At 37.4% G+C, this 16,625-nt stretch overlaps 1 protein-coding gene across 1 annotated transcript in view; it reads right to left on the reverse strand.

Annotated features, from left to right (window-relative positions):
• Nucleotides 1-965, reverse strand: part of LOC120632855 — a 41,449-nt gene extending 40,484 nt beyond the window's left edge. The window contains exon 1 of the mRNA XM_039902892.1: nt 940-965. Coding sequence (XP_039758826.1) covers nt 940-965 — 26 coding nt within the window. The remainder of the gene's footprint in view (nt 1-939) is intronic.
• Nucleotides 966-16,625: the final 15,660 nt, after the last annotated feature.

A 16,625-nucleotide genomic window follows, 5' to 3' on the forward strand; every position in this document is an offset into this window, starting at 1 on the left:
TTAGAGGACATTGTATACCGTCGTTAAAATTTTATTTAATCGTGTGCAGTGGAAAACTATTTACTCAGAAATATGGTCAAGAATAACGTATCTTTTTATAACTTTATTTTATGTTCAAATTTATGAGTTGTTTGAACTTCAAAATAATTGAAGTTCTCAGCATTTTAAGTTCAAGCGGCTCAATTATATACGTAGGCCGAAGCGTAGCACTGACGTAGGCGCCTGCGTAACCTATACGTAGCACAAGCGTAGTACACCTCATAGCAACGAGTATGGAATTCATATAGTATTCTTTCGCATATCGTAACATAATATATCCATAGCATAATAAAGTTAATCTTAGTCGTTTTACTATGTGTTTTTTTTCCTTGGCCGCAATGGTAGGGTGTTCACGGCAAACAAAACAAAATTTTTACCCTCTATAAGTGATAAATTAATATAATGGTATTTTGATACTCGATTGTAAGCTTTCAAACCTCATAAGTAAATAGAATACGACAATACGCACATCGCCATCCAACCCAAAAGTAAGCGTAGGTTGTGTTATGGTTATACTGATGAATATTTTTATGAATAATTTACATAAATACTTATAAATACGCTACCCACTACGCCACTCAGCCGTGAATTTCGCTTTAAGAATTCCTTGTAAGAACTTCTGAAACGTCAAGCCTGTTTGTAGTGACTCTACCACCGGTTTGGAAGGCAGATTCTACCGAGAAGAGCCGTCAAGAAACTCAGCAGATTGCTCTTTTTCACAATCATTAAAATCTTGTCACACATTTTTGTCACTGGTAACTGGCCACAGTCGAAGCCTGAAGGCTTTGTGCTATTTATAATTTCAGAGAGGTCTGTATTGCTCTCTAAGATTATAAATAGCCAAATTGTCTCCGCCGGGAATCGAACTAGAGCCTCCACTCATAAGACCACAGCGCTCACCATTGCGCCACGCAGGTTGAGTCCATTATATATTGTACCCACTAATGAAATCGTTGCTTTATTTAAACAAGCGAGCAATCACTGCCAATCGGACTGATAGCCCGCCCGCCAGTTAACTCGATGCGGTTTCCACTTCCCAGTCATTTCATACCAATAAAATAGACGGGATCAGTTGTGCAGCGTAGTCACAATCACTAACGCATTTGTAACATCATCTCACAATCTGATCATCAATTGTTAAAATCAATAAATAAAAATAAACTTGCAGTGCAATACACTAGATATTTAAAAGAAATTTGGTGATGACAAAAATAACAAGTTTGTTGTGGGCTTCTTCTTAGCGTTAGTTACCCCCGTAGCTTTAGTTTTAAGTTTTCGAATGTAGTTATCGCCATCACTACTCACTACTATGTTCACATTTTGAATGTAATGAACGTATCAAAAGACCCCATCTATGTGGCTATGTGAATAAAGAAATATTTGACTTTAACTTTTGACTTTCTCAATCTGCTCCAAGATCTACTACTATATTAAAGAGGTCAAAAAGCTTTTAAAAGTACTACTTGATAGTTAGTCACTTTTCATTGTTATTTTCTTGTGTTATTTTTACCTATTATTTTTGTGTTCAGCGGTTATATTTTTTTTTTTCAAAATTAAGTTTTAAACAAAGATACACTCTTTTATGTTATGCTTGTTGAGTATATACATAATAGTTAGTGGAGTGTGCATCATTATAACACAACTGTTTAATGTGTCCATATATTAAGATAGCTATAAACGTTGGCTTCATAATAAATAAATAAATTTTAGTGACTTTTAAAACTGGCATTTAGTAATGTATCTAAAGCCAACCAGTTGTTATACAAAATGCATAATTTGACAACGACAGTTATATGCTTCATCATTACCGGCCCCTCACCGATTTTTCTACGCGACTATTCTAAAAACCTAAGCTTTGGAAACAGCAGCTCTGGAAAGTTACCGAGTGGCTTTTATTAAAGCCCTGGCGTAGGTTATTTAGCCAGAATATACTCAACTTCGTTAATAGAATCGAATAAGAGAACACTTGCGAACATTTCAAATAACCCCATTATTGAATATAAACAGTTTTTGTTCGTTTAATGTGCGATCATATATCCTGTAGGTGAAACGAAAGATAACTGTTAACAGCCCACTTAATTTATTCAAAATGGCGGTATCTCTGCTATAACAACAAAACGTTAAGGCAATTTACACTAAAGTAAGCCAATTCGGCATTTATTTCATTGCTTTCTTCACTAAAAGTAATTCGTAGCAGATACTAAAAGCTCCTTGTAGTCATTTGAGTCTTTGAAGAAGACTTAAGTATTTAGGCACAAAACCTACAATGAATAAAATTTAATTGCATTAAATTAAGCTTTTATGTCAGAGCTCCTATTTTTTTTCCGATTGTGTTTAGCTGATAAACCCTAATGTTTTAGCAGCGTAACGCGGGCTTGTTGGCGAGCCTCGGAATGTAGCTCTGCCAGGAAGAAGCCTAGGGCTCGAGGAAGTATTTATAGTACCTAAGTTTTCTTCAAAAGACTCTGTTGGTAGCCTGTTTGTTTGTAGTGATTTTTATCGCGGTTTGTAGATTTTATGTTGTCACTACAACTTGCTATCGGTCACTAATTTAACTAATCTATATAATTCGACGAATCGAGTTTCTGCGGAAAATAAAAGACTGTCAAGGAACGGGTAATTCGAAACTAAAAGAAATGTCTCGCTGGTTTCTTAATCTCCAGTGAGGTTAGTGCGTCCTTGAACTTAGGTTTTATTGATTTAATTAAAAGGAAGAAAGACAGAAAAGAAAAAATATATTTTATGCAATTGCCAACATTTTGAAGAAGAAGAAGAAGAAATACTTTATTGCACACAAACATCAGAATATACATAAAATATAGAATAAACAACAACAAGAATTGTAGGCATGCAAAGGCGGCCTTATTGCTGCAAGCAATCTCTTACAGGCAACCTCTGACAGAAGGAAAAGCTGCAAGAGAGCGGGATAGTGCAATTATACTACATATAATATACATATATATTCGGCAATAAATAGACATACATATAATATAAATAAATATATAAATACATATATAATAAATATATATATAAATACATACATAATTAAATAATGAAAAAAGAAAAATACAAAAAAAAAACACATTAATTACGATATTTGTTCAAATTACTTCACTCAAAGACAGATAGTAGTCTTTAAGACGACATTTAAATATGGGAAGGGATTGACTTTTACGGATGTCAGCAGGCAAATTATTCCAAAGAACAACAGCCTTAAAAGTGGAAGAGTTACCGAAGAACTTGGTTTTGCAAAATGGGAGTACCAGGCGGTTATCGTGCCGAGATCGGAGGTCAGTATGTGAGGCAGAATCAGAAATATAGCGAAAACGGTATTTAAGGTACGAGGGTGTAACTGGATTATTTAGGATAGAGTACAAGAATGAGAGGAGATGAAGTTCACGACGCAATCTGATCGGCAGCCATTTAAGTCTAACCCGGTACTCCGAAATGTGGTCAAATTTACGCAGTCCAAAAACAAACCGGATACATAAATTTTGTAGGCGCTCGAGTTTGTTCAGCAGTTCTTCGGTAAGATCAGGATAGCATGAGTCAGCGTAGTCAAGTAACGGAAGAAGAAGAGATTGTGCAAGAGAAATTTTCGTTTTAACTGGAAGGAAATTTTTCCAACGTTTTGACTCACCTCAGCTACTTGAGGTGACCAGGATAGGGTGGTATCCATAAGCAGGCCGAGATTCTTTACTGTAGTGCTAAGAAGCAAATCAGTAGAGTTAAAGCGAACAGAAGGAAGAGTGCTAAAATTAACTTTTGCTAATTGCTGACGGCTGCCAATAATAATTACTTGTGACTTATTGGGATTAACACATAGCCCATATGAATTACTCCATGTGTAGATACTGAGTAGTTCATTGTTAACCTCAGCAATGCCCTCACAAATACTGTGTGAGGGGGATCCAATATAAACTTGTAAGTCATCGGCATAGAGATGAAAGCTGGAAGAAAGTTGTTTTGAAACAGTGTTTATAAAAATAGCAAATAGAAGAGGGGAGAGGACGCCACCTTGAGGAACACCAGCAGTGAGAGAAGAATAGGAGGAGAATTTATTTTGACTATAAACACATTGCTGACGTCCATTTAAGTAGCTATGGAACCAATCAATAGCTGCCTCTGAGATGTTAATGGATTTGAGAATAGCAAGGAGGATATCAAAATCCACAGTGTTGAAGGCATTGCTGAAATCTAATAAAGCAAGGATTGTAATAAGCTGATTGTCCATATTAGCACGTATATCGTCACAAACTTTAACAAGAGCAGTTACAGTACTATGGCCGCGTCTAAAACCGGACTGATACGGACTGAGGATATTGTTATTGACCAGGAAAGAGTTAAGCTGGAAATGCACGATGCGCTCCAATACTTTAGATAAAAAGGGAAGAATGGAGATAGGGCGATACTGAGAGAAAGAAATTGGATTTTTAGCCTTAGGTATAGGAATAATGTGAGCTTTACGCCAAGATTTAGGAAACTCTCCAGAAGATAAAGAGAAATTAAAAATATGCGAAAGTACTGGCGCCACAGTATCTAGGAGAAGAAAAATCATTTTGCGGTTAATTCCGTCACACCCAGTAGCATTGGACTTAATTGCCAGGACATGTTTTTTTACCTCAGCCGGAGTTATAGGACAGAAATGAAATGGAGCGCAGTTTAAAGGAGAAAGAGTCTTAAGATGACTTAAGGTGCTGCATTTATTCTGTGGATCCATAGGCGAAATTGAAGTGAAATGGCGATTAAGAGCATCAATATCCAGGTCACATGGGGCGCTCAAGCGTTGCCGGCCAAAACCGAGTGTCTCCAAGAATCTCCAAATCCCAGTACTGCCACAGTTTTCAACGGAGGAGAAAATATAGCTCCGCTGTGCGTCCCTGCAGATTTTATTACAACGGTTACGCAGATGCTTATATTTATTGAGATCTGTCAGTTGGGTTGCGTTTGTACTTGGCTTTGGCAGCATTACGCTTCGCCATCAGTGCCCGGATATCTTGTGTCAACCATGGCGCAGGGAGATGCTTCAGTTTAATTGGACGAAGGGGAGCGTGCTTATCAAAGAGTTCGGTCAGGATTGAGTTAAAAATGGAGATCTTGTCGTCAGCAGTATTAGCACCAAGAATAGAGTCCCAATGAATGTTATTAAGATCAGACATGAAACAATCATTAATTTTGAAAGGATTGCACTACCTTCTATTTAGATTTACCTCGAGAATTGTGTATAAAAGAAATTACGCCATTGTAAAACATTTAATACACTATGGATCAACTTAAATTTATAGTTGTTCCTAGGACACATTAAGTAAAATGAAATATGTGTACATCATACAAAGTCAGCCATTATACGGCAGTCGTACAAATACATAACATAAATATACTACGACAATACACACATCGTCATCTAGCCCAAAAGTAAGCGTAGCTTGTGTTATAGGCACTAAAATGACTGATGAATATTTTTATATAAGAATAATAATAAAAAAAAGAAAGAAAGAAAAAAAGAAAGCAGGGTCGCTTATATTATAATATAAGCGACCCTGCTTTCTGAGTCCAAGGCCGTGGGTTCGATTCCCACAACTGGAAAATGTTTGTGTGATGAGCATAAGTGTTTTAGTGTCTGGGTGTTTATTTGTATATTATAAGTATTTATGTATATTATTCATAAAAATATTCATCAGTCATCTTAGTACCCATAACACAAGCTACGCTTACTTTGGGGCTAGATGGCGATGTGTGTACTGTCGTAGTATATTTATTATTTATTAATGCGGTTTGGCGAGCAGCTAAACGGTGCAATCATAAACTGAAATGTAAATTAAAATCCCCTAAGAATTTATTCTAAGTTTTAAACACTTGAACTGGAGTGGGAAACTAAGTTATGAAGGTAATTTAGTTACTGAGTCCAGCGAGAGCACTTGTTAAGTTCGCCAGTCGGGTTTGCTTTACCAATGAAAAGAATTCAACTGCATTTGAAGCCTTTTCATTTTACACACGAAGTACGGTATTAATTGACAGCCGACTGGCACAGTGGGCAGCGACCCTGCTTTCTGAGTCCCAGGCCGTGGGTTCGATTCCCATAACTGGTAAATCTTTGTTTGATGAACATGATTGTTTTTCAGTGTCTGGGCGTTTATCTGTATATTATAAGTATTTATGTGTATTATATTCATAAAAATATTCATCAGCTACTTTGGGGCTAGATGGCGTTGTGTGTATTGTCGTAGTATTTTTATTTATTTAGGTTTTTCGTGTATTATATATACTATTTTTGAAGCTTTTTCGACAAAAGTTTCAGAGAAAAACTGTTTTAATTACATGAAGCCCATTGGACGTATTAGGCGTCTTTTTTTATTTGATAATTTCCCATAGTCTATGGATGAAAGAAAAAAAAGTGGGTGCGTGTTACCTTTAGACGTGACTATTTATATCATATATCGTACTAGTTGTACCCTGCCACGCTTCGCTGTGGCACATAGTGATTGAATGGTTGAGATTGAAAATAGATAAAAACAATCGTTGATGCGTATTATATATCATATTAAAATTTCAGCCCGATCATTGCAGAACTTTAAAGCGTACACAAACCAACATAACATTTTTATTTATATAGATATGTGTTTTAGCACTAAAGATGTCCCTCCTACTTCCAGAGGCAACCAGTATTATTTGGAAATTATAGATAGTTGCAATCATTGACTGCAAATCTTACATAGACTCTTCCGCACTTAATATTTTAGTAGTAGTATTAAAGCATTTTGTGGCCAAGCTTGTCCAGGGAAGTCCCTACTACCCCCATGCCTATTTAAGCTGCTAAGCTGCGTTCCAGTCCGAAGGGTGTCATTTCATAGGATGTGATCCTTGCCTGTTGAATGCCATCAAAGTGTTCCTCTGTTTATGTAACAAATTATGGTTTTTCACTAACCATTAGGTTACCAAAGCTTGGTCCATCATTTATATAAGAAAACCTTTAGGATGTTATCAACAATAATTATAATTATATAAATAATTTTAACGCCCCCACAATATCCTCTAGGGCTAAAATTTTTTGAAATCTGATAGTAAGTGACCTTCATTTAACAAACATGAAACTTTTATTTAATTTTAAGTCTGTGGGAATTTTAGTATAAAATTTTCATTTTATTTCATTAGCACCCCCGTAACCGATTTTGTGATTAAAACTTCATTCAATACATTCTTGTTTGCTCGTAACATAGCCCAAAAAAATTCTGTCCAAATTTCATGTCTAAAAGAGTTAAAATTCAAAATTTAGTTTTTTATGATTTTTTCTAATCATTAACTTTCTTATAAAAAAGTTAGCCTATCCTATATATATTAAGTCAATGTATCCTCTACATGGATGCAAAATTTCAATTCAATCGGATGTATAGTTTAATAGTTTTAACGGAACAACCGTAAAAAACTCTATAGATTTATATATTAGTATAGATTTATCTTTCTGGTATTATGTCGCGTAGAAACCTTGTAGTGTAATAAAAAATAATATATGGAGTTCATACCCTCCACGCTACTTTAAGGTTACCTGGCAAAGATCGCTACTAAGCGTGCCTTTTGTATACTGCTTTTGTCTATGTTTTTTTTATTCTTATTGTATTCTTTTTTAACTTGTAGAGTGCAAATAAAGAGTATAAATAAAAATGACGGTTTTTCTCAACGGAAAATTCCAATCTAATAATTATTCAGATGCCTGAGAATCGAACAAAAAGACATCGTGTACCGTAGTTAAACCACGCCAAAAAGGTAGCTCTATATTATATATATTATTTGTATATATATAATCAGTATTTAACAAAAAATGTTTTATCCATTTAGACCTTATCACAGGCACTTATGAAGTGTTCATACATTTAACATGTTACACTAATTAGTGATGGTGATAAATGCATTCGTTAACTTAAAACTAAAGCTAGAAGGGTTCAAAAGTTCGCACCCTGGTTTAAGAAGAGCCCACAACAAACGTAGCCAGGTTTTTTTTTGTTCACACCACACCACACACACTACACCGTCTCACAGTCTAGTAAATGTTGAGCTATGGAATAAGAGCAATTCATTCCCAAGCCTTTTTTTATCATACATGTAATCCCTAATATTATAATACAATATTTGTGTTCTATGCGCATTTCCGCAAGAGATCTGCAGTGCTAATGTTCCCGCATAAAGTCGTAGTACCTAGTTACGGTACGTGAGTACGAATAACTCTAGGATATTGGAAGTAGGCGTTACTTTGCGGAATTCCATGATATATTATGAAAAGCTTAATTTGCTATAGTCCGCGAAAATTAGGAGAATCTATATGTATGGTGTAAATTATAATTTCTCCAATTCTTATACTCCACACCATACAGATATTCGGCAATGTACACTGAGGGAAATTTATGCTATGTTGTATTTTATGTAGCTTAATTTTCATATTAACGCTAGTTTTCCTAACTATTGTTGATACTGATGTTTGAAAAAGTTATTAAGGTACTAAGAGCGATTGGGTTTTAAAATCCCGTGTCTTTTGGATTTATTAAAAAGTAAGTACTTCTTCTTTTTTCTTTCTCTATAATTTATCATTCATTCACTCATTTTTACTGCGGTTTGGTACGCAATAATTCCACCAAAGTAGTGAAAATTCGGAGCTTGGGGTTTTAAAATAGAGGAGAATTTGACAACCTCTCTGGCGCAGTGTTGAGCATTGTCGATTTAAAAGTCTGGAGGTCCTGACTTCGATCCCCGGCGAAGGCAAATTTTTAGGTGTAGTAAAAAAAAACGTTTCACCAACTCTTAGGTGATAACTATTGGTGTACGTATAATGTATGCCTAGGAATCTCCTTATTAATCTCCTTATTTAGGCATATCCTGATCCGTCTTTAGTGTAAACGGGCATTAATTTCCCTAAAGTCTACCAGAACGGTTTTTTTTTTATATACTTGTAGATATACTTGCGCTTGACAACTATCATGCCTGATGTAAAGCAATGATGCGGTCTAAGTTGGAGCGCGTTTGCCTAGAAAATGCCTAATCACTCTTGCCTTAAAAGCATTTAATTGTATGTATCAGGAAACACCGAAGCCGGAAGAGCGTTCCAAACTTTAGCAGTCCGTATCAGAAACGAAGATAAATAAATAAATAAAAATAAATATACTACGACAATACACACATCGCCATCTAACCCCAAAGTAAGTGTAGCTTGTGTTATGGGTACTAAGATGACTGATGAATATTTTCTATTTTTTATGAATTATATTCATAAATACTTATAATATACAGATAAACACCCAGACACTGAAAAACATTCATGTTCATCACACAAACATTTTCCAGTTGTGGGAATCGAACCCACGGCCTTGGACTCAGTCAATTGGCCGTCAAAAGCGCTTCGTGCGTGTTGCCTGTATGTCAACCACATAAGGATGCCACCGTTCACGGCGTCTTGCTGTTCTGTGGAAGAATGGTGCCGGAGGAATAAGATTACGAAGTTCCTCAGCACACTCGCCAAAGTATATCCTGTAAAAAACCGCCAGGCAGGCAACCTTACGTCGGTGCTGTAAGCTGTGTAGTTTTGCCTGAGTAAGGGATTCATTGCCTATGATTCTTCTGGCAGGGCGATCAACCGAGTCTAAGGCTTCAACGTAAGCATCGCTGTGGCATAGAGTTTAACGGTTTTATATTAAACTTTAACTATGGGCCTCATAAGAAGGCTTAGAGTCACTCAGCGGGCGATGGAGAGAGCTATGCTCGGAGTATCTCTACGCGATCGAATCAGAAATGTGGAGATTCGTAGAAGAACCAAAGTTACCGACATAGCTCAACGAGTCGCGAAGCTTAAGTGGCAATGGGCCAGTGTATAAGAAAAATATTACAGGTCATTTTTGTGGGCTGGGACATAAGAATGTTTCTAAGTGAAGACGAAACCCGAGTGATAAAAACAGAAAAACGAAAGACAGAGACACTTATAGTAAAAGGAGAAGGGACATATGCGGATGTACTTAAGAAAATGAAAAGCAGTGTTAGTTCAACTGATCTTAAACAACTGGGAGTAACTGTTAAATCGGTGAAAAAAGTAGGTGAAGGCAAAGTTATGATGAAAGTCTTTGGAAACGCGAACCAAACAGAGGCTCTTAAAGATAAAATAACTAATGTCATGGTAAACTCAGAAGTAAGTATGGGAGGAGAATCCATATATCATATTACAGGTATAGAGGAAGACGTAGACAGGGATGAAGTTAAAAGAGCAATAGAGAAAGAACTGAACACCACAGTACAAGTCACATCTTTGAGACCCACGAAACATAGAAGCCAAACAGCTACAATTGCAGTCAAAAAATACCTCACTAAGAATCTGATAAATATAAAATGGATAACAATTGGATGGACAAGGTGTAGGCTAAGGAAGAGAGTAAACATTGATATATGCTATAAATGTTGGGAGACGGGACACATTGCAGTGGAATGCCAGGGTCCGGATAGATCAGATCTTTGTAAGAAATGTGGAATGAGTGGGCATAAAGCAGCTAGCTGCGTGGCAGGTGAATACTGTTTATTATGCGATAAGGCAGGCCACAGACCTGCAACGACAGGATGCTTGAAATTTAGAGAAGATATAAGGCGTGCTGAAAATATAGGCGTAAAAGAGTATAAAGGGAACAAAACTAAAACAAAATAGTAAAAATAAGATAGAAAGAAATATATTTAATCAAGAATAACAGCAAATAATGACAATTAAAAAAATAATACAAATTAACACTGACCGAATACGAGCAGCGCATGATCTTCTTTTCGAAACAGTCAAAAGGTTGAATATCGATCTTGCTATTATAGCAGAACCCAATCGCAAAATAGCTGAGGCAAAAGACTGGGAAAGAGACAATAGAGGTGATGCAGCATTAGTCGCGTTTAAAAATAATACAACATTGGATGGGATAATAAAAGGAAATGGCTTCATTGGTTGGCACCTGGGTAGTTTTACCGTTTTTAGTTGCTACATTTCACCAAATTGCCAGCTAGCAGATTATAAGAGAGATATTGATAATTTATGGGACATTCTTAGACAACAACGAGGACAGATATTAGTGGCAGGTGACTTTAATGCTGCTTCTCAAGCATGGGGAAGCAAAAAAAGTGACCATAGAGGAAAATATCTACTCGAAATGGTGGCGGATCTGGATGTGGTAATTCTGAACAAAGGTGACTCTCCTACCTTTGAAAGAGGTCTTAGAACCTCTAGGCCTGACATAACCATAGCCAGCCAAGAAATAGCGGGAAGAATATGCAACTGGGAAGTATTAGACGAAGAGTCAATGAGTGGACACAAATATATCATGTACGAAGTACTCGAAAATGAGCATAAAGTCTATCCTTTAAATGGAAAATGGAATCTCAACAAACTTAACATTGCAAATTTTGCAGAAACTATAAAAAAGCAACAAATTGAAACACCAGAAGATCTAATAGAAGCAACAAACAGAGCTTGCGATAGCTCAATGCCACGCAAAAAAACAAATAAAAGGCAGGAAATATACTGGTGGAACAACGAAATAGCAGAGGCAAGGCAAAAGTGCATTCAGTGCAGAAGAAGATTAACGAGGGAAAACACAAAAAAAAAGAAAAAGAAAAACCATCATGATCAACAGTCTGCCTTATATAATGATCAATACAAGGAGGCAAAGCTTTTATTGCAAAGGTTGATTATAAAATCTAAGAACAAAAGCTGGGAGGCTGTCTGTGAAGAGGTCGACCAAGACGTCTGGGGTCTTGGATATAAGATTGTCACAAAAAAGCTGAAAGGAAATCCTGCCGTTCAAATTAGTATGAATAAAATCGATGAAGTTGTTGGTGTACTTTTTCCTAAGCACGAAAAGTTTACGCGAATAGTAGTCTCAGTGCAGGCAGTTCCGGAAGTCACAGACGATGAACTTAAAAAAGTACGAGATCGAATTAAACTAAAAAAGGCACCAGGCCCGGACCATATACCACCCGAAATAGTAAAATTGGCCACAAGTATTATACCTGAAAAGATTAAAAACGTTATGACTGGGGTGATTAAATCAGGTATTTTCCCAGCCATTTGGAAAACAGCAAAGCTAGTATTGCTCCGAAAACCTAACAAAAAAGCTGATGATCCCGCTGGTTATAGACCACTCTCCCTACTAGATTGCTATGGTAAACTGCTAGAAGCAATCTTATTAGGCAGGATAGAAGAATTGCTACAAAATCATTGCAACTTAGCGGATACACAATTCGGATTTAGGAAAGGAAAGTCCACACTTGGCGCAATTGAAAAGGTTGTAGCAATGGCGGAAGCGGCGAAACAAGGCACACAACGTAACAAAAAATTATGTGCATTAATAACGCTTGACGTTAAGAATGCGTTCAATTCAGCGCCTTGGCAAGCTATACTCGAAGAAATAAAGAGAAGAGGCTTCCCTCAATATATGTACAACCTTATAGATAGCTACCTAGATCAAAGACATGTCGTTGTAAGAGATGCTAAGGGAACGACAAAAACGTTTGAAGTAAGCAGTGGGGTACCACAGGGCTCCATTTTAGGCCCAACACTGTGGAATATTCTTTATGACGAGGTGCTGAGATTGGATTTGGGATCTGAGGTCCAGCTTGTAGGCTTCGCTGATGATCTAGCCTTAATAGTGACGGCCCAAAAAGAGTATGTGTTAATGAAAAAGGCCAACATTGCACTCGGTAGGATAAGCGACTGGATGAAACACAAGAGACTTAGACTTGCACCCGAAAAGACTGAAGCCATTATGCTTAGCGGAAAAAAAAGGTATGGCCCAATCTCATTTCTAGTAGACGGCGTAGAAGTTAGACCTGGAGAAAAACTAAAGTACCTGGGTATATGGTTTGACAGATGTCTGAAGTTCAATAAACATATTGAAGAGGTGTCGGGCAAGGCAGAACGCCTAACTGCAGCGTTAGGCCGGCTGATGCCTCGGCGAGGTGGACCACGTGCGAGTAAGAGAAAATTACTGGCATCAGTGGCCCACTCTGTTATGTTATATGGTGCACCAATATGGGTAAACACATTAAAGATGGATAAGTATAAAAAAATGCTGACAAGAATTCAGAGGCTGCTTGCCATAAGAATATGTGGTGCCTATAGAACTATCTCTTTAGAAGCCGTGCAGGTAATAGCTGGACTAATACCCATAGAGCGACTGGCTTTGGAACGTACCAGAAGATACAGAAAAGACAAAAATACACCTGAAGAGGAAAGAAAAAGAACGTTGATAGAATGGGAGGCAGAATGGAGAAGCCGTGGAAAAGGAGCATGGACCAGGGAACTTATACCGAACCTTAAAGAGTGGATGGAACGCAAACATGGAGAAGTAGACAGATGGCTAACACAGGTTTTGAGTGGGCATGGTGTCTTCAACACGTACCTGCATACCATAGGTAAAGCCATAAGTGACGAGTGCCCCTATTGTGGCGAAAATGATACTCCACAGCATGCCATCTTTGAGTGCCGTATGTTTGAACGAGAAAGAAATATGACTTTAGGAAAAGGAAGCAAGTTAACGCCTAAAAACTTTATACCCAGAATGCTTGCGAATAAGGATGAATGGGAAAAAGTTGCTAAATTGGTAAAGCTCATTATGAAAACTCGGGAAGATGACGAATGGGATAGGCAGAACATCGAAGCCTGAATTAAACAGCTGCCTTTCTGATGGAATACTTAGTGTAATACCGGAAAGTACAGTGGAGGATGGAGGAGGTTTTTAGTCCGCAGGTCACCCCATAATTATAGGTGAAGTCGGGCATGCCAGTTAGTGGTATCCATGAGGATTTTCCTCCTCCATATATATAAAAAAAAAAAAAAAAGTGGCAATGGGCCGGGCACATAGTTCGGAGAAAGGATGGACGTTGGGGTCCCAAGGTGCTGGAATGGCAGCCCCGTACTGGTAAGCGCAGCTTTGGTCGACCCCCAACGAGGTGGACAGACGACATTAAGCGCGTCGCAGGTAGCCGTTGGATCCAAGCGGCTCAGAATCGTGGAACTTGGAACTCCCTACAAAAGACCTATGTCCAGCAGTGGACGTCTATCGGTTGATGTGATGATGATGATATTAAACTGAGTATTCTGTCCTTGACCTTACAAAAAAAGGGTAATTACTTAGAAGGTAGGTTAATAATATTAATCCTAGTGATCGATTACGGTGACAAGGCTCGAAAATGTATCCCGGATACTTTCTGAGCAAATCAGATTGTGTACACATTCTGCCTTTGGCTTTTACCTGTTTTTTCTCTTATTTATCTTCTTTGTATATACCTATGAAGTTGTGATAGTGCATTGGGTAGGAGCTCGATATCACTTTTGGAGGACCTAGTTCGAATCCCAGCACGCACCTCTAACTTTTCTTAATTATGTGCTTTCAATTTATGAAAATATCACTTGCTTTAACGGAGAAGGGTTGAGGAAACCTGGCTGCTTGAGAGTCCTACATATTATTCTCAAAGGCAGTGGCGTGCACAGGTTCTACGGCCAGGGTATGCATAAAGCAGATATATCGCTTAAAATAGAAACATTCCCCTACAATAAGAGCTATATAAAATAATTTGGGTATGCAGTGCTTTTGTGCTTGTATGTAATGCACGCCACTGTTCAAAGGTGTGTCCGTAGTCCACCCTTCCGCACAGTGCCAGCGTAGTGGACTACGGCCTTAACCCCTTCTTATTGTGAGAGACCCGTGGCCTGCAGTGGGCCGTAATGGGTTGATGTGATGATATTTGTTAGAATGTATGTATAATGTGTACTACGTGTAACAGAATGACGAAATTAAATTGAAATTAAATAAAAATGCTTAAGTATATTCCATAAGGAATCACCTTGTAAAAATTTTAAATCAAAAGATGCATATCTATTTTTTCATACAAACGAATTCAAAACGTTCTAAGTGTTTACTTATATCCACCCTATTGAAGATAAAAGACCGACACGCGCATAGTATCTACACTAAGCGACGCGTACCTAATAAAGTAATAATAATAATAATAAATAAATAAATATATGAGGACAATACACACAACGCCATCTAGCCCCAAAGTAAGCGTAGCTTGTGTTATGGGTACTAAGATGACTGTTGAATATCTTTATAAATAATATACATAAATACTTATAATATACATATAAACACCCAGACACTGAAAAACATTCATGCTCAACACACGAACATTTGCCTGAAGTATTTTTTCGGTTTTCATTTACACGTTGTATATTTACGTATGTATGTATGCCTATATCAGTGTATTAAACACTGTTAGACATTATTGTTGTACACCCATAACCACACTCTGTAACTCATTATGTCCTCTGTCACTCATTATGACCTCTGACACTCATTATGTCCTCTGCAGTTGAGGTACTTCAATGTGTCGTACACAAGTTACGTTCAATATGTCGTTTTAAGTCTATATATATGTTTATTGGTGTGCAATAAAGTATACTTTATTTCTTTCTTTTAATCTGATAAGTTAAGACGCTTGCCAGGCTTGGCTTTTCGAATGATGCATGTTCAAAGACCCTTGGGGCTCAGAACACTGCATATCTCTTCCGACATTGTGTCACCAGGTGATCCAGGAGAAGCTGCAGTAAATACATTTAAGCAAGACAATTCAACCCATCTTAGCATATTTTATTTTCAATATTGATATATAGTATTTATAACGTGGCCTTCGTTATTTATTGTTCTTATATTCTATGTTATTTTGTATTATATTTTATGTGTTTCAATGAGCATACCTAGTTTCTTAAAACTATAAATAATAATAATAAGACATTCCTGTTCAATAAGGCCGATGTGGTCACCCAAATAATTGGCATGGGCTATGATCGTACATGCGATATACGAAAGTATGCGTGACATTCAAGGGCGCGGTCTAAACATGCATTACGTGTTAATGTTTAAACGAGAGGGTGCTGTGGCATGGTTGTGACAGCGCAAAGTCACGAAACAAACAGGTGCAGTTATGTAGATACTTAAGATTATAAAGTCATTGGTTCAACAATGGTTTCAAAGTTGATGGGGTTGCAGCGTTTCTGTAGTGCATCTCTGATTTTTGCAGATGCTCGAAACAGTGGATTTCTATGGTATTACGAGTATGTGAAAAATAGCGGCAATAATTATTGAACAGAATGCGCGGAAGCTCCAACGGTATTCTGCCAAATAGCATACTGAGACAAACCGTCCGTCCAAGCTTCGCACCGGACCAGAGACACAAGCGCACCACTGCGCTAGGGTAGACGTAAAAAATGACACTTCAAATCGCATAAGAGAAGTATTACAGAATTGGTAGACCAGTAGTTAAAAGTATGAGTTACAAACTGGTACCACCATGGTACCGGTGGGGACCCCAAAGAGGATATAAACAAACGTTAACATCTCTGTAGCCTGGCAACGGTAAACAACCCCCCAGTTAAAACGATATAAACAAATCGAGCACTGTCACCATGTCACCACTCGTTACATTGTCACCGAGGAGTACACAGATTAACGACGTAATAACAAATTCTAACCATTATAAATCACTTATAAATACAATAGTTTATTTAAATTGGGTTCAGT

The sequence above is a fragment of the Pararge aegeria genome, chromosome 20 (assembly GCF_905163445.1).
Source record: "Pararge aegeria chromosome 20, ilParAegt1.1, whole genome shotgun sequence".
In the NCBI taxonomy this organism is placed as follows: Eukaryota; Metazoa; Arthropoda; class Insecta; order Lepidoptera; family Nymphalidae; genus Pararge; species Pararge aegeria.